The 19,637-nt window shown below is 33.6% G+C and overlaps 1 protein-coding gene across 1 annotated transcript in view; it reads left to right on the forward strand.

The window, feature by feature from the left end:
• The window catches only part of TMTC3 (transmembrane O-mannosyltransferase targeting cadherins 3), a 64,786-nt gene extending 45,642 nt beyond the window's left edge, over positions 1 to 19,144 (forward strand). Inside the window, exons 10-14 of the mRNA XM_082849409.1 lie at positions 363 to 474; positions 8,081 to 8,184; positions 9,467 to 9,636; positions 11,567 to 11,793; positions 14,954 to 19,144. Of these exons, the coding sequence (XP_082705535.1) occupies positions 363 to 474; positions 8,081 to 8,184; positions 9,467 to 9,636; positions 11,567 to 11,793; positions 14,954 to 15,768 (1,428 nt within the window). The 3' untranslated portion in view covers positions 15,769 to 19,144. The remainder of the gene's footprint in view (positions 1 to 362; positions 475 to 8,080; positions 8,185 to 9,466; positions 9,637 to 11,566; positions 11,794 to 14,953) is intronic.
• The last annotated feature ends 493 nt before the right edge of the window (positions 19,145 to 19,637 follow it).

Genomic DNA, 19,637 nt, shown 5'->3' on the forward strand with positions numbered 1-19,637 from the left:
TCGGAATGATTATTTTCCAGTTTTATTGAGATATAATTGACATATAACTTTGTCTTTAAGGTGTACAATATAATGATTATATGCATGTGTGTGTGTGTGTATAAAATGACTACCAGAATAAGTTAACATCCATTACCTCATATAGTTACAGTATTGTTAACTATAGTCACCATGCTGTACATTACATCCTCAGACCTTACTTATCTAAAAGCTAGAAGTTTGTACCTTTTTACCCTCTTCATCTGTTCATGGACATTTCTATGGCGTACTCCATTCCTAATAGTATACCAAACAAAATCTGTGTTAATTAGACTCATTTTTTTTTAATTTAACTAATTTCTATCTGTACTTCCATATTTAAGGTAAATAAAAATAATGCCAAATTATGGAATAATGTGGGTCATGCTCTGGAAAATGAAAAGAACTTTGAGAGAGCTTTGAAATACTTCTTACAGGCTACCCATGTTCAGCCAGGTAAGCATTATTAACTAATAAAGCTATTGTGGTAGTTTATTTTCTTTTTAAAAACATGATTATATTTGTGGAAAATAGGTAGAGTTTATTTTCAAGCTTTATTCCAACTGACTGGAATGGTACAGTGTTTGGTGCTGGCTTATTTCTGAAATGGATTATATGTTAGGGCTATTTATATCAGACATTTAAGGAGTCTTTTTTAAACAGAGTTGTTGGGTGGCATTGATGAGCAGTTTTAGTGAAGGGATAGATGCAAAAGCTTGATAGTGAGTTTAAGAGAGTGGGAGAAGAATAATTGGAGACAGTTGATACTAAAAACTCTTTTAAAGGGTGTTGATAAGAAATGTTGGTGCTGAGTATGGGGTCAAGAGAGGGTAGTAGGATGATGTGTTTTTTTTTTGTTTTTTGGGAATTTTAGGGGTTTTGTTTTAAGGTGAGAGAAACAAAGCATGTGTGTGACTAATCCATTGAAGGTGGGAAAAATAATTATTCAAGGTGGGGAACCGAAGTACTGGGTCAATGTCCTTGAACAGATGAGAATAGATAAATAGGATCTAGTGCTCAGGGTGAGGATTTCATTCAGTCAATTGAACCAATAGTTAACCTATGTTAACAGGGAAAGCAGAGTGTAGAGACATGATATAGGCAGGTGAATAATAGATGAATAGCTTCTGGAAGTTGTCCTTTGTTTGCTTCTGTTTTCTCAGTGAACCAGAAAGTAAAATCAATAGTAGAGTGTGGGGAATGGAGAGGAAGTGCTGGAAATCTAAGACCAGGAGAGGGTCTGAAGTAATCATCTAGGACATAGCTTCACAAACTTTAATGTACCTGTAAATCACCTGGAGATCATATGGTTCATGTTCTGATATATAGGGATTAGAGTAGGGCTTGAATTTCTGCATTTCTAGTAAGTTCCTAGGTGATACTTAGTCCATGAATCACGTGTTGAGAAACAAAGATCTAGGAAAATGTGTAGAGTAGGAAAATACGGTATGACTGTCAAGCAGCTCTAACACCCTACTTGAGCTTAGCAGTACTTAATTACAATTAAACCAGTTGATGTGGTTAAAAGTTTTCTCCCACTACTTTATAAGTGCAGTGGTACAGGCATGGAGAATTTGGTTAAACAGGATTAGAATTTTGTCAGATGTGTATTACTAAACAAAGGGATAAGGGAATATTGAGATACAACCTAAGCTGGTTATGAAGGGATGTGAGAGAGGATGAAAGATGAGGAAAAGGTGATCAGATCAGTTGTTTATAGATCTGAAAAATTGTTGGTGTCTGAGTAAGGTCTAGCTAGAGCATTTTTAGTTTTCAGTGTTCCAGGATATGTACCAAACGTGGCCACCACCTACCAAGTACAATCATTACTTTCCATTCAGTATGATGACCAAAAAGTACTTCCCCACACACACATTTCTAAATATACTTGGAGGGGTGGGGAGTGGTGGGCAGTGCCCCCTGTATTTCGACTAGATATGACTGTGGCCATTGAACTGACTAGTTAAAGGAGAATGGAGGTGAAAATTATTGGAAGAAAGGATATTAAGGCAACTATTGGAAGATACATCTATATAGATTTTGAAATTACTAAGAATTTTGACAACTGTGTGATGTTGGAAAGAACAACAAGGAACCAGGAGCTATATATGAGATCGGTGACTGCAATAAGGAAGGGTAGTGGACAATAGAGTTTAATGATCTGGAATTCAGAGCTGAGTGATTTTAAGGAATTACAGAGGTCTGGAAGTGGTAAGGATCAAGGAGGATACCTAACTCCAGGCCCAGTGTTGCAAGAGATAAGAAAAAGACCACAGTCACCACTTGGAAAAGCTGCCAGTGTCCCCAAGGCAAAGCCAAATTCCTGTTAGAGAATGTTGTAGAAATATATAACTGATGGTCTAGCTATCTTTCCAATTTTATCTCTCCTGGCTCTTCATGTAGTTTAGTTTTTCTTGAAATCTAGGATACATGTCATGAGCTTCCTCACCTCTTTGCATTTTTTCGTGTTCTTTCTTGAGCCTAGAATTCCTCCCTTCTCCTTTCCTTGCCATCCACCTACCACACCCTACCGATCTTTTGCAACCCATCTCACATGGCTTCTTTTCTAAACAAAACAAAAAAACCCTCCTATCTTTCCAGTTAGAAGCAAATATTTCTCCTCTTTAAGACTCCTTACAACTTTTGTATCTTTTCTGTGATATTTGTTATTTAAATGTTCGTTTAAAATATTTATTTATTTAAAATATCTATGTATTTAAACTGAGGAGCTTCCTAGGGGTAGCATGAACATCTGATTCATCTTCATAGGCCCTGCGTCATCTAGCATAGTCTTAACACACAGTCAGTGGTCACTAACTGTGGCAGTTTCAATTCATTGCTTTCTGAAGCCTTTTAGGTTCATTCTGGGAGTTTTTAAAAAGAGAAGCAACGTCATCTTTATGTCAGACACACAGGGACCTGGAGACTTAGAAGATGATATTTAGGCCCCTTCAGCCCTATCTTTCCCATTTCTAAGTCGGGGCAGTAATTTCTATCTCATTGTATTGTCAGGACAAAATGAAATCGTGTTGGTGGGTGGGTGTGATTGTGGATGTTTGGTTTAAAATCATTTTTCCTCTCGTTGTCAGTTGTCACTTTTGACTGTTTTTAAGATACTTACTTGGGGCTTCCTTGGTGGCGCAGTGGTTGAGAGTCCGCCTGCCGATGCAGGGGACACGGGGTCGTGCCCCAGTCCGGGAAGATCCCACATGCCGCGGAGCGGCTGGGCCCGTGAGCCATGGCCACTGAGCCTGCGTATCCGGAGCCTGTGCTCCGCAACGGGAGAGACCACGACAGTGAGAGGCCCGCATACCGCAAAAAAAAAAAAAAGATACTTACTTGAACCTATCTCCTTTAGTTAGTATGACTTACCTACCATACTCTCAAAATTGCAGTCTCTAATAAACAGTGGGCTAGGAAAACAGGCAAATCATTTTATTACAATTTATTATGAAAAAGTACATAATCTTGGAAAAATTGAATTTGTCATTCAGAGACTTCTTGGCTCATTCTGTGTTTTTCAGCTGTGTTCTTCATAGATAGATTTGACAGCTAAAACGACATGTAGGGAAGGAAATCAAGAGTCTTTTTCGTCCCTGTTAGATATACAGATGGAGATAGAACTATAAGTCTGAAGATAAGGGGAATGGTCAGGACTAGAGATAAAAATTTGAAGTAACAAGCATATAGATGGTATTTAAAATCCTAGAACAGTATAGGATCACAGAGAGCAGAGATTCTTAACATTTAAAGTAGCTTAAAAAAAAAAAAAGACATTCAGTCTGAAGGCTTTTTTTGCTTAGCCAGAATAAGAATATAAACTATACAATGGTCGCTGACCAGGCAACATGAATGACATGTTAGACAAACAGTTGATTACAGTCTTTTGTTTGTTTTGGGTTACAAGTTTTTTTGTTTGTTTTATTATTTTTTTTACAACTTTATTGGAGTATAATTGCTTTACAGTGGTGTGTTAGTTTCTGCTTTATAACAAAGTGAATCAGTTATACATATACATATGTTCCCATATCTCTTCCCTCTTGCGTCTCCCTCCCTCCCACCCTCCCTATCCCACCCCTCCAGGTGGTCACAAAGCACCGAGCTGATCTCCCTGTGCTATGCGGCTGCTTCCCACTAGCTATCTACCTTATGTTTGGTAGTGTATATATGTCCATGCCTCTCTCTCGCTTTGTCACAGCTTACCCTTCCCCCTCCCCATATCCTCAAGTCCATTCTCTCGTAGGTCTGTGTCTTTATTCCTGTCTTACCCTTAGGTTCTTCATGACATTTATTTTTCTTAAATTCCATATATATGTGTTAGCATACGGTATTTGTCTTTCTCTTTCTGACTTGCTTCACTCTGTATGACAGACTCTAGGTCTATCCACCTCATTACAAATAGCTCAATTTCATTTCTTTTTATGGCTGAGTAATATTCCATTGTATATACGTGCCACATCTTCATCCATTCATCCGACGATGGGCACTTAGGTTGTTTCCATCTCTGGGCTATTGTAAATAGAGCTGCAGTGAACATTGTGGTACATGACTCTTTTTGAATTATGGTTTTCTCAGGGTATATGCCCAGTAGTGGGATTGCTGGGTCATACGGTAGTTCTATTTGTAGTTTTTTAAGGAACCTCCATACTCTTCTCCACAGTGGCTGTATCAATTTACATTCCCACCAACAGTGCAAGAGGGTTCCCTTTTCTCCACACCCTCTCCAGCATTTATTGTTTCTAGATTTTTTGATGATGGCCATTCTGACTGGTGTGAGATGATATCTCATTGTAGTTTTGATTTGCATTTCTCTAATGATTAATGAAGTTGGGCATTCTTTCATGTGTTTGTTGGCAGTCTGTATATCTTCTTTGGAGAAATGTCTATTTAGGTCTTCTGCCCATTTTTGGATTGAGTTGGTTGTTTTTTTGTTACTGAGTTGGATGAGCTGCTTATAAATTTTGGAGATTAATCCTTTGTCAGTTGCTTCATTTGCAAATATTTTCTCCCATTCTGAGGGTTGTCTTTTGGTCTTGTTTATGGTTTCCTTTGCTGTGCAAAAGCTTTGAAGTTTTATTAGGTCCCATTTGTTTATTTTTGTTTTTATTTCCATTTCTCTGGGAGGTGGGTCAAAAAGGATCTTGCTGTGATTTATGTCATAGAGTGTTCTACCTATGTTTTCCTCTAAGAGTTTGATAGTTTCTGGCCTTACATTTAGGTCTTTAATCCATTTTGAGCTTATTTTTGTGTATGGTGTTAGGGAGTGATCTAGTCTCATACTTTTACATGTACCTGTCCAGTTTTCCCAACATCACTTATTGAAGAGGCTGTCCTTTCTCCACTGTACATTCCTGCCTCCTTTATCAAGGTTACAAGTTTTTTAAAAAAATCAATTCACAAGATAAAATTTTTGCAGATTGAATTACAGTTTCCGTAAACACCTTTATAAGACGAGGGTAGGTTTTTCTCGAGAAACACCAGATTTCTCCAAGGTTAATTTTTGCCTTAAAATCAATGATTTCATTTTTATCTAACTTCAAATCTTTGAAACGAAAATAATCATGGATTTCTAGTTCAACTTTGATGCCATCAAGGTAGAAATGATTTTTAGAGTTTTCAGGAGTTTCCAGATATTTATAAATATATCTTTTTAAATAAATTGACAAATTTGTGAGTAGGAAATAACTGGAAAGCAACACATATGCCTGGGCCATCAGTGTGACAGTACTTAACTTCACTGTTGGTGGCTGAAGAATTATTAGGCACAGAGTTGCCTGATATTTGCCAGTCCTCGTTTACATTGAATTAAAGACAGACTGCTAGATTCAGGCTGCTGTTGGTTTGGATAGCGCACTCATAATAGCAAGATTGTTTTTTGAAAGTCTGTAGCTTTTTAGTCATTCAAATGTAATTGATTTTTATATCTTGCCTGCTTTCTTACCTTTTTTTTTTTTCGAATATAGATTTACCTTACCAGTAATGCTGTTTCCTCCTAGAATCTTAAACTTTGTAACTTATTTTAAAAATTGTTTCATTTTATTAGCTGTGTTGTGTAGGTTTTTTTGACGCTAAATGCTCTCTGATTGCTATCTTAGTTCTTTGAGAAAGTAAGGGTGCCTTACTCTAGTGTCTGTAGTCTTCACTGATGAGAGTATCTCCTTGCCATAGTTCTAAGAACCTGATTAGTAGATAGTAATTTGCCTTGTCTTTCATCCTAATGGATAACCTCTTTTCTAAGGTTGGTTGGGGCTCTTTTCAGTAACATTTTAAATACTTACCTGACATAATTTCACTTTTATTTACTTAAACTTTCAGTTTGTTCTTTTCTTAGATTAAATTTTTACTGTATAAATAATTTTTTCAGGTTCTATATACCCTTAGTTTTTTCTGGGTAACTTTCTGATCTCTATAGTAAATGGTATAGATTTATCTGATGTTTAAAAAAAAAGAGCTTAGATAAACAAGGTCCTATTGTATATAGCACAGGGAACTATATTCGATATCCTGTGATAAACCATAATGGAAAAGAATAGGAAAAAGAATGTATATATGTATAACTGAGTCACTTTGCTGTACAGCAGTAATTAACACAATGCTGTAATTCAACTATACTTCAATAAAAAAGTTTTTTTTTAAAAGAGCTGTATAAGAGCAAAAACTCTATATACTCTTGGTAATGCAATGTATTTCAACCTTGGATCTACATCAGAATTGCCTCTGAGACTTTTTAAAAACATTTTTGCAATCCTATTCCTGAAGATTCTGTTTTGATCGAGCTGGGTAGGGTAAGGTATCTGAATTTTTCAAAGCTACACAAGTATTCTGAATTGCTGCCAGTATTGGACCTTTTTTCCTCTTCTTTCTTTTTTTTTTTTTGGCTTGACCGCCTCCTGAGACCCCATGAGATTCAGCAATATGTCTAAAAACAAGAAATCAACCTCTTTCCCCCAATCCTGTCCCCTAGTTCTCTAACTAAACCCATATGGCATCTAACAGTTTTTGTACAGTGCACACAATTGCCAACCTGAAACATAATTTAGCAAGATCTTAGGACTGTTACTCTCCTCCTAGAGGAATGCCTAAAATATATATGCTTGGCCCCTATGTGTCCTGGGAGTTGCAGGCAGAGAACTATTCCACAACTGCAAAATCATCATTGGTGTCACAGGCAAGTAGTAATCATAATTTGAAACCTTGTCATGTCTGTTAGAGATTCATGTTGAGTAAAATTTGTCTAATTTAAGATCTCCCTTCTTTCTATCTTTATTCCAAAGCTTTGAAATATTTACTGGGAAGTATATCTTAAAACTAGTGTACAATGAACCCTCATATCTTTTTTATTTTAATTTTATATTTTTCTATCCCTGAATAAATTTGCTGAGGATTTGATATTAAGACAACCTTTTTAAAAGTTTTAATTAAATTATATGGGAATGTATCATCATTTAAGAGATCTGGGCTGCTGCATCTTAAGTAATATTATAGAATCCAGATAACTTGCACTCCAACCACATTCACAAAAATTTTTAAAAACAAAGTCACAAAGTTTTTTTCACAGGCTCTTTGCCCCTATGGCACCATGGATTCATTTTTGTTATTTATAATACTTGAAATAATTCTCGTAATCATGGTGATCCTTTTCACTTGTAAATCCTTTTTGCTTTTGAGTGAATTCCAAAGCTATGAGATTAAGGAAATAAGAGTAAGCCTTAGTATAGGATAGTAAAATATAGTGGAAAAAAAAAGATGTAAATTTAATCATTACCTTTATTTCTCCCCTCTCATATCTTAACCCTTCCAGGAGCCATTCAAATAGTTTTTTCATGTCATATGTGTATTTTCTGTTCTTATGGTACTTTATTTAATAATTTTCTAGTGTAGCCTTGCTCATAAGTTATAATAAGTTGTGTTAGAAGAGCTTTAAGGAGGAAGCAGGACCTATTGCCTCCTTTTACATTCTTTTGCTTTAGTGTGTTTGTTTCTAGAAACATGTCTTCTTAGTAGTTTACAATGAATGCTATTTAGTGTATTTGCCAACAAATGATTTTTTTTTTAATTTTAGATGATATTGGTGCCCACATGAATGTAGGAAGAACTTATAAAAATTTAAATAGAACCAAAGCAGCTGAAGAATCTTATATGACAGCTAAGTCGCTGATGCCTCAAGTAAGTAGTCATAAATTATTTCTATTGTGTCATGTCTGCTAGATGTCCATATTGAATAGAATTATCCAAATGGAAAATCTTTATCTATTCTTCAATTTGTTGATATTAAAAGTAAGTTGTCCAGTGAACCATCTATTACTGTAAGTGTTATAAAAGATTACATTCACTTTCATAGCTCACTTAATTAAAATTTATAGTCTGTGAAAACCAAATTATGATATTATGAATTTTAGATATTTTTGATTACAAGTTATTTATGAGTTAAGTGACTTTAAATGAAAAGAATTTTATTTATGTGCAGTAAGCACTAAATTCAACATTACTCCTATCAAGAAATAAATGAAGAAAACAAAGTGATAAAATGAGTGGATACATCTCTGTTGCTGTCCTGTGCCCATCATTTGCTATAATGTCACAAGTACAAGATTTCTTGGATATCCGCAATACAAAGTCAAAGTTAGAAAATCTGATACTGCCCTTGGCCAGCTAGCTGTGTGTAATCTGCAAAGATAGTTTACCCTGGGCTACAGTTTTCTCAATTGTAGTTTATATTAATACTGTATTAATAACAGTAGTAATATTGAAATGATTTGACAGTTTGCTAAATGTTTTAAAAATAGAGTTGGACCACATGATACATTAAGAATTATTTCAGTCCTAAGATCCTAAAGTTAAATTCTGTTCAATAAAGATTTTTATCAGATATAATTTATGTTCATTGAGAATTTGGGTTCATATATATTATATATAATAACCTTTACTTAACCTGAATAATCAGTTAATTAGAGAATTTTATTTCCTAACTCCACCAAACAAGTGAGGGTTTACTATAGCTCTGAAGTAAAATTAACTACCCTGTTATCACAACCAGTAAATATTTTGCTGACAACATGAAAGCTGACATAGTGTAACAAATACAGTAGACTGAGAGAAAAGATCCAAGTTCTATTCCTGGTCTGACTCAAACATACTAAGGGACCTTAGCCTCTAGAAGTTCTGATTTCTATGACTTCATAAAATAATACATATATAAAAATCTAACAGTAATCTGTTGAGCTGGCATGAATGAAAAAATACAACCTTCATTGCTACTAAACATTAATTATTTTACTTACATTTTGTGGATACTGCAGATTATTTCACATTTTTTATGTATTATTTTAGTATTGCAGTGTGTCTTTTTATGTTCTATGTAAATTTTAAATAAAACACTAGGACTACTTACTTCAGATTTTATTTGGTACTGAAATGTCAAATTATAAAAACCCCTTTTTTTTAACAGATTATTCCTGGTAAAAAATATGCAGCCAGAATTGCACCTAACCACTTAAATGTCTACATTAATCTGGCCAACCTGATACGAGCAAATGAGTCCCGACTGGAAGAAGCGGATCAGCTGTACCGACAAGCAATAAGCATGAGACCCGACTTCAAGCAGGCTTACATTAGCAGGTGTTGTAGTTCGCTTTAGGCTTTCACTATAGAAGATTAAAGCTGCACCTGCATATACTTTTAAGCTATTTTGACTAATTTGGCTTTTTTTTCTTCTTCTAGTAAATCTTAGTTAGCAACCAAGAGCATAGAAATACAGCCTGTTTTAGACTAACAAATTTAATTGATTTCATTTTAAATTGACAAGGAAGTCCATAACTTATAATAGCAAACTTAGGTTTATTTATACAAAAGGAAGGGTAGGAAAAGCTCCTCTTTAATTTCATTTGCTTCTCATCACAAATTCACTTTTATTTAAAACAGCTGAAATTTACCTTTATAATTCTTAATTATTACAAAATAATTATTTTTACAAGAAGTTATTCTTAATTATTATAGAATAATTAAGAAATCATTGTATAATTAAGAAATCATTATATATAAAATTAATTAAGAAATAATTATATAATATCAAACTCTCAAGAGCTTTCTTAAATTAATACTGAGAATTGACTGGTTATTGTTACTACAAAGAAACTTTTTAGTTGCCCGTAAAAATTTTTGTAATATTAGAATTTGATATTAGAAGTTGATATATTTTCTCATGTAAGTCTTATCGTTTGTATTGTACCTGAGGAAAATTTTATGTTAAACTTTGTTTTTCAGCGTGCTCCAGAAACCTAATTATAATTTGTCACATTGTTTATATGGGGAAAATGCATTCAGAATTTAAGTTTTTGAAATGAAATCCGTTCATAGCTGGAAGCTGTCTTTGTTCAGCCTTATCTAGTACTTGCTGAAATTCACTAAGTTTACTGGGGTTGTTTCTATAAATAAAACCTGTCATATGTTAATTTATAAAGAATTAATAATCTCTGCATTTAAAGAAATCACATTTTGGGGCTTCCCTGGTGGCGCAGTGGTTGAGAGTCCGCCTGCCGATGCAGGGGACCACGGGTTCGTGCCCCGGTCCGGGAAGATCCCACATGCCGCGGAGCTGCTGCGCCCATGAGCCATGGCCGCTGAGCCTGCGCGTCCGGAGCCTGTGCTCCGCGACGGGAGAGGCCACAACAGTGAGAGGCCCGTGTAACGCAAAAAAAAAATCACATTTTGGACACTTATTCTAGAAATTGGGAATATTAGTTTATTTGATTTCATGCCTATGCTAATACTTCAAGAAAGAGTAGTATTATAATAAAAGTAACTCATTTCAGTACTTAAACTGATTTGCACATATGTAAAAATGACTTTTTTAAGCTCTGTAACAGAAAATGTAACCATATTAGAATGATTTCTAAAATGATTTTCAAACTGTGATCATTAGTTTCAGATGTGTTCCTCAAAAGTATCTACAGGTGGCACTATTGCCCTTCCATCCTACCAGATCGGCTTTTTAAATTCCTTTTCTTTTTAATGAATGGTCATTTTATAAGAATACATCGAAGAAAACTAAATAATTTTAAGGGGTAAACAATTTCTAATGTTCTTCTTTTTGTATAGTGAGACATTGCTAACAGATTTGAATACTGGAATTTCCCCATCACTACTGTATTTATATTCCTTCTTCAAATGCTGTTACTTCATCTGACAAATTAATCTCCCACTCTAGTTGCTATCATTTTTCTGATGTAGACTAGACTGCTGTTTTTCAAGATATATTCAAAGAATATATTTTCTCTGTTCCCCTTTCTTTGATACCTCCCGACATCTTACTCTCTAGCGTCAGGCATGCTCTTTCCTTCTTTAAAAATATTTGAAAACGTATCAAGCCAAATTTGCTAAACTAATGTGTTCAGGTTTAAGGACAGTTTGTTATTTTTAAAAGAAAATTTTAAAAACCTAAGTTAAAAGGAAAGCTGTGAATATGTGGAAAAGCTTAAAACTTGTGAAAAATAGTATCTATAGACTGACACAGTAATGTAAGTAAAGCTTGTGTTTGATTTTTCCACAGAGGAGAATTGCTTTTAAAAATGAATAAACCTGTCAAAGCAAAAGAAGCATATCTTAAAGCACTAGAGCTGGACAAAAACAATGCAGATCTTTGGTACAACTTGGCGATTGTTCATATTGAACTTAAAGAACCAAATGAAGCCCTAAAAAACTTTAATCATGCTTTAGAACTAAATCCAAAGCATAAGCTAGCGTTATTCAATTCTGCTATATTAATGCAAGAATCAGGTATGTTTTTTCAAAATATTTCTATATTTAAACATATTCTAGTTTGAAATATAATAAAACCTAATCTTACCCCCAGCAAACATTTATGAATGGATGGTTTACATCAAAACTGCATAAATAATTTATAAGAAGAATATTTAAAATACTTGAAGTAAACTTTTCAAGTAATAGCCTTAACATATATGACAATACTAATTGTTAGTTCTTCTGGTATATGTTAAAACTGATTTTTCAGACAGTCTATTAAGCAATACCATATTTATCTATTTTGTCATTTTATTCATGGAAATATATCTTATATATAAATATCATACTATTCAAATAATCTGAATTTGTAAAAATTTTTAGGTAATTATTTCTAGGGAGCCAAGAGCATTATATGTTTTAGACAAAATAGTATTCTATTTTCTCTTGATTTATAAGTCCAAATACTTTTGATATCATTTTGTATCGTTTTACTGTTTTCTGAGACGTTATTATAATTTCCTATATTTTCTATAAATTTAGCAAAACTAAATTATTCATCACAATAAATCAGGATCTTTGATATATTTTAGTACGGCTTCAGAAGGCAATATATATAATTTATAATCTTAATTTTTATGTTTGGAAAAATCTCTATATTAATTGTTAGATACTTTTATAAAACTTTTGCAAAAAATGTAAGAATCATATTTTATAGCTAAAGAGGGCCTTTGAGTTTGTTTTTGCCAGTCATCTGTTTTGTAGATTAGAGAGTCAGGACCAAACAGATGTAATAACTACCCTAACTTTATATGGCTAGGTTAGTAACTAGTCCAAGACAAGAACTTAAGCCTACTGATTTATTTCACATTTTCTTTATTTATCATATTGTCACATAAAAGAATAGAGGAAGATCTTTATGTCTGTTATTCAAAAAAGCTAAGTTTAGGAAACTAATGTTTTTGTAAAGTTAGCTAACCTTAGTAATCATGAAAGGTGCCCATTATCTGACACAAGATTGCACCCTGGGGTGTGTAGTTTTAGAAATTGAATTTTTTTGTATTTATTTGCAATAGAAATTATCTCAATAAAATATTTGTTTCCTAAAACCTGATTTATGTGTAGTGAGACATTGGACATAGGCTTTATATATAATGGTGTATTTTTACCTTTGAAAAGTACTAAAAAATTTTAAATAACATACAGAAAATATCTGATTTAATAAGACTAGAACATTTTGTTTATCCAGTCATAGTTACTATTTACTGAGCATTTTTTATATATCTCATGTAATTATTAGAAAATTCAGTAGGTTAACCCAGACAAGTTAATAATTTGTTTAGTGCATAAAATTAACAGAATCAAGATTGAACATTTGTTTTTGTTGGCAAATCCCATGCCTCTTCCTCTTAATTCTTATTCTTCGTCTACTCCCAGTTAGAATCTAAACTATCAGGAGATATTTCATCCCTTTTAGTTTGTATTTTTGTTTGTTTATTTGTTTTCGTGTTTTTTTAAAATTTATATTTTATACAGCAGGTTCTTATTAGTTATCTATTTTATACATGGCAATCCCAATCTCCCAATTCATCCCACAACCACCAACCCCCAACTTGCCCCCCTTGGTGTCCATACATTTTTCTCTACATCTCTGTCTCTATTTCTGCCTTGCAAACCGGTTCATCTGTACCATTTTTCTAGATTCCACATATATGTGTTAATATACGATATTTGTTTTTCTCTTTCTGACTTACTTCACTCTGTATCAGTCTCTAGGTCCATCCACATCTCTACAAATGACCCAATTTCATTCCTTTTTATGGCTGAGTAATATTCCATTTTATATATGTAGCACATCTTCTTTATCCATTTGCCGGTTGATGGGCATTTAGGTTACTTCCATGACCTGGCTATTGTAAATAGTGGTGCAGTGAACATTGGGGCACATGTGTCTTTCTGAATTATGGTTTTCTCTGGGTAAATGCCCAGTAGTGGGATTGCTGGGTCACATGGTAATTCTATTTTTAGTTTTTTAAGGAACCTCCATACTGTTCTCCATAGTGGCTGTATCAATTTACATTCCCACCAACAGTGCAAGAGGCTTCCCTTTTCTGCACACCCTCTCCAGCATTTGTTGTTTGTAGATTTTCTGATAATGCCCATTCTAACCGGTGTGAGATGATACCTCATTGTAGTTTTGATTTGCATTTCTCTAATAATTTGTGATGTTGAGCAGCTTTTCATGTGCCTCTTGGCCATCTGTATGTCTTCTTTGGAGAGATAGCTATTTAGGTCTTCTGCCCATTTTTTGATTGGGTTTTTTTTTTTAATATTGAGCTACATGAGCTATTTATATATTTTGGAGATTAATCCTTTATCTGTTGATTCATTGGCAAATATTTTCTCCCATTCTGAGGGTTGTCTTTTCATTTTGTATATAGTTTCCTTTGCTGTGTAAAAGCTTTTAAGTTTCAGTAGGTCCCATCTGTTTATTTTTGGTTGTATTTCCATTACTCTAGGAGGTGGGTCATAAAAGATCTTGCTGTGATTTATGTCAAAGAGTGTTCTTCCTATGTTTTCCTCTAAGAGTTTTATCATGTCCGGTCTTACATTTAGGTCTCTTATCCATTTTGAGTTTATTCTTGTGTATGGTGTTAGGGAGTGTTCTAATTTCATTCTTTTATGTGTAGCTGTCCAGTTTTCCCAGCACCACTTATTGAAGAGACTGTCTTTTCGCCATTTTTTATCCTTGCCTCCTTTGTCGTAGATTAGTTGACCGTATATGTGTGGGTTTATCTCTCAGCTTTCTATCCTGTTCCACTGATCTATATTTCTGTTTTTGTGACAGTACCATATTGTCTTGATTACTGTGGCTTTGTAATATAGTCTGAAGTCAGGGAGTCTGATTCCTCCAGCTCCGTTTTTTTCCCCTCAAGATTGCTTTGGCTCCCCTTTTAGTTTTTGAGGCACTTTTACTGTTTTAAAGGAAAGGAAATGAGCTACCATTTCAGTGCTTCATATACATCTTTCCTGTGAAAACTTTGAGATTTTTTCTTTCTGCTTTTTAATTTAGGGACAGCAATTAATTGTTTTGATGCTGTCTTTTTGTAATCTAGATAAATACTTGCAAGTGGCTTTGTTCCTCAGACTTATTCATTTGCTCATAGTATAATTTTTTTTCTTTTTAAATTCTTAGGTGAGGTTAAACTCAGACCTGAGGCTAGAAAACGACTTCTAAGCTATGTAAATGAGGAGCCACTAGATGCTAATGGTTATTTCAATCTGGGAATGCTTGCCATGGATGACAAAAAGGACACTGAAGCAGAGATGTGGATGAAGAAAGCCATAAAATTACAAGCCGATTTCAGAAGTGCTCTGTTTAATCTGGCTCTCCTGTATTCTCAGACTGCAAAGGAATTAATGGCTTTGCCAATCTTGGAAGAGTTACTCAGATACTATCCTGATCATATCAAAGGTCTCATTTTAAAAGGAGACATTCTGATGAATCAAAAGAAAGATATACTTGGAGCAAAAAAATGTTTTGAAAAGATTTTGGAGATGGATCCAAGCAATGTGCAAGGAAAACACAATCTTTGTGTTGTTTATTTTGAAGAGAAGGACTTATTAAAAGCTGAAAGATGCCTGGTTGAAACATTGGCATTAGCACCACATGAAGAATATATTCAACGCCATTTGAATATAGTCAGGGATAAAATTTCTTCATCTAGTTTTGTAGAACAGCCAGTATTCCCAGCTGGTAAGACTTCAGGTATAGAAGGAGACAAAATTCCAACTGAAAATGAAAAAGAAATCAAAAGTAAACCCAGACCCATACAGATAATAAAAACAAGTGATAATAAAAGTCAGTCGAAATCCAACAAACAGTTAGGAAAAAATACAGACAAAGAAACCCCCCACAAAACAACAAAAGAAATCAAAGAAATTGAGAAGAAAAGAGTTGCTGCTTTAAAAAGACTAGAAGAGATTGAACGTATTTTAAATGGTGAATAGCATTACCCTTTATCACGTGACAGTGGTTTCAAAGAACTTCAGTCTATATCATGTGATTACTTATACTGAGAGCTTTGAAAAATAGCAAGGATACTAACAGTCTATCATAAGCTGCCTCTACGTAGGATCAAAATAAGATTTTCATTAAAGACCCTTTCATTGCCCCAGGGTATGTATTATATATGACAGTATTTTTTAGAGTTTTGGTGACTATAGCAGAAATTACAGGTGGCAAATTTGTATCTTTTCTTATAGAAGGAAGATTCTTTCAGCAGAATAATATTGATTACCCTCAGTTAAAAATAATCTGAGGCCTGAATGGTAATCCCATAGGGGCAAATCCAACATGCGCTGGTTTATTCTGTGAATTCATATTTATTAGTTAACTTCATTTTTCCTTTAAATATTGGAATTTGACTATGGATTTGAAAACACTTATTGAACACATTCTTTTTCTTCAGTAACCTTCTATTTCCAAGGGACTTTGCACTACAAAAGAATGCTGGCTTGGCTTTCTTTATGTTGTATTCTTTTTTTGATTTTTAGAAGGAACGCCAGATTAAACATTTTAAAATAAGTCGTATGACATGTTAGCTTAAGAATGTATTTTCGTAACTGTGTGCTTGTCCTTCACTCTAAATGGCAATTTTTAATCAGGTAAAGTTTTAAATACATATACGCACACACATTTCTGATGGTGCTCATATATACTGTATTTTCACTTTTTTACGTACTGAGGGTTTCACAGCATGAACCACATAATCATGACTCTTTGACTTTTGTTTCCCAAACTGTTCCTGTTTATGAGAGTCATAGTCATATTGAGAAGTCCCAGTAGCTATAACTTGATTAAACTTTTGAGCTAAAACATAGTAAGTTTCTCTTTCATCTTAGTGTTATCTTTCTAGTGTTACTTGAATTTTAATTTTGTTTCCAAAAACATACCTTAATTATTCTTAGATACCTTAGGTACCTAAATTGAGTTCTGTTTAACTGAAGGCAAAACAATGTGACAAAGTTTATTTTTAAACACTAAGTTCTTGATATCTTATGGTGTATATTTTTATTAAGTATTTATTTTGACTACTGAGCTTCCACAAAAAATTTAACGCTGTTGGGGCTTCCCTGGTGGCGCAGTGGTTGAGAGTCTGCCTGCTGATGCAGGGGACACGGGTTCGTACCCCGGTCTGGGAAGATCCCACATGCCGCGGAGTGGCTAGCCCCCTGAGCCATGGCCGCTGAGCCTGCGTGTCCGGAGCCTGTGCTCCACAACGGGAGAGGCCGCAACAGTGAGAGGCCCGCGTACAGCAAAAAAAAAAAAAAAAAAAAAAAAAAAAATTTAATGCTGTTTTAAGTCCATCAAGTATGGAAAATAAATTGCTATTGCATTTTTCTATACATGCATATATTATGGTTGAACCAAAATTTCGTCAGTTTTGGCCTGTTGTCCAGCTAGAAAAAAGATAATTAGCCTAGTATATGATTAATAAATTAATCAGTTGGTTTTAGCAAATTTAAACCTGAAAAATGTTAGTTTGAAGAGTAGATACAAATCAAATTTATTAAATCTGACTTTTTTCATGAGTTAAAATGCATTTTTATAATACCTAATAAAGTTGGCTTTAATTTAAAATGTTAAAGCTGAAGCTATCGTCTTGGGATAGTAACTAATTTCTAATTATGTAGCATTTCAAAAACTATATTTCTGTTCCTTTGAAATAATTAATTTCTAATTATGTTTCAAAACCCATATTCCTGTAACTTTTTTCTTAAAAGGATGTTTTATAAATAGGTCATAAGAAACATGGTCTGTATTAAAGACCTACTCTTACTAGGTTGTCTGAGGCGCTGTCATAGATTATTTTTTAGGCAATATAAAGCAAGCACTGACATCAATGGTAGTACATTTTTGATTCATTAAAGCAATACCTGATTTCAGTTTTTAAATTATAGCTTTGTGACTCCAGATATAAGGTGGAGAATACCTCATATACCATGACTTGAAAAATGAAACTATTATTGTTACATTCTCTACATATATCTTGAGAAGAAGTTTGAGTTTGATCTATTCTGTTATAATATCAACTGAGGATAGTTCAAAAAAGTAGAAGGAAATCTTTTATGACAGCAGACCGTAATAAAAGCTTTGAGTAATAATTTAATAAAATTATGTAACTATTCAAAAGATAAAAGATATATTAATATCCAATGATTTTTATAGAAAAAAGAATTTTCTCCACATTAGCACTTAGAACAGTGCCTATCATGTAGGAAGTGCTCATATTTTGAATAATTTATTTAAATCAAATTCACCCTGAGTAATCAATAACTTTTCCAAATCAGTTGTTTCTCAACCCTCATTTCATATTAGAATCATCTAGACCCCACCCTACAACAATTAAATCTGAATTTCTTATGGGTAGAGCCATGCTTCAGTTTTTCCAAAGGCTCTCTAATTTGTAGTCAGGGTTAGGGACCACTGCTCTAAATTCGTTCAAGAAAATCCTCTTATCTCTCCTGTGTTAACTTTTAAATTAGTGACATAATCCAATTAATTTTGATGTTTTAACTTCCATTAAGGAATATGCTCTTCTGATACCTAGTATTTATTCCATCTTAAGTTCCATCAAGTTTGCTTATGTGTGAGGTGATTATTTTTTCTCTTTAAATTCATAATATAAATTTTATTCAAGCTGTTGAGGTGAAAAAGTCAATGGATAGTTTTTCCTTTGAAGCTGCCATTTGGGGGAAATGGAGGGTAGGGACATTTTAGCCCAATTCACTAACCTGTGTTTCACAGTTGTGAGCATCTGTAAGTTTGAAAAAGAAAGCTTATCATAGGTTTATGTACTAATAAGGGGATGTAGTTTTAGTTCTTGCTGTTTTACAAAAGAAACTTTTTCTCATATTGCTCCTATATGTGTGTCCTTACTAACATTCAGAATTGGGAATTTTATCTTATAATAATTATTCCAGTAAGTAATTTTATGAAGTTGATGACTTGGAGGATAAAGCAAATATGTTTGCAATTTTGTCTTTACTTTTATGTAGATGTTTGGTATGTGAATTACTCAGTTCTATTAAAACCTCATGCCTTTCATCTAATTTGAGCTCTCAACTTCATGCTACAGAATGCTTCTTTAAGGATGCTTTAATGAAAAATATGAAAATATATAGATTTGTATGTCAGTTTATACTTCAGAAATCCATATATTTGTCATATTTATTTTTTTAAAAACCTAATTGCATGACTAAATCATATTTAAAATGAAAACTCAAATATATCTGGTACCTTTGTCTAGAGTTTTATCTGTTGGAAGATGTCAGCCATCCATGTTAAGTTTTCATAAAATAGTTGATAATTGTACGCATTTTATATTACTGTGGTGTCTGTGTGTACCATATTTCTAAATATTCAGTATTAAATTGATACTTTTTAAAACCTTATCCTGAATTGCCTTTTAGTGTTAAAATGAAAAATATAATAGCATATCAAGAAATTTCTTCCCCCACAAAGAAAGAAGAGCTGGCCAGTAGTTTTATAAGCAATGACCTGAGAAAGGTACATGTTAACTTAGTTCCTAACAGTGATACATTTCCAACCCAGAGTGACAGAAACTCAGTTAAGAAAATGAGACAAACTCAAATGTGAAATTTTATAGACATACACAGTTGAAAGTCAGTGTAGTGAAATAATTAGGAGTTTAAGTTATGAATCTACTTGGATTCACATACTGGTACCACACTTGCTAGTATAACTTAGGGGAAGTTGTTTAACCTATATGTCCTCAGTTTCCCCATCTGCAGGTTGGGGAAAATACTTTCCTCATAAAGTTATTAAAAGGGGATATATACATATATATGTAAAA

This window comes from Leucopleurus acutus, assembly GCF_964270905.1.
Source record: "Leucopleurus acutus genome assembly, chromosome: 11".
In the NCBI taxonomy this organism is placed as follows: Eukaryota; Metazoa; Chordata; class Mammalia; order Artiodactyla; family Delphinidae; genus Leucopleurus; species Leucopleurus acutus.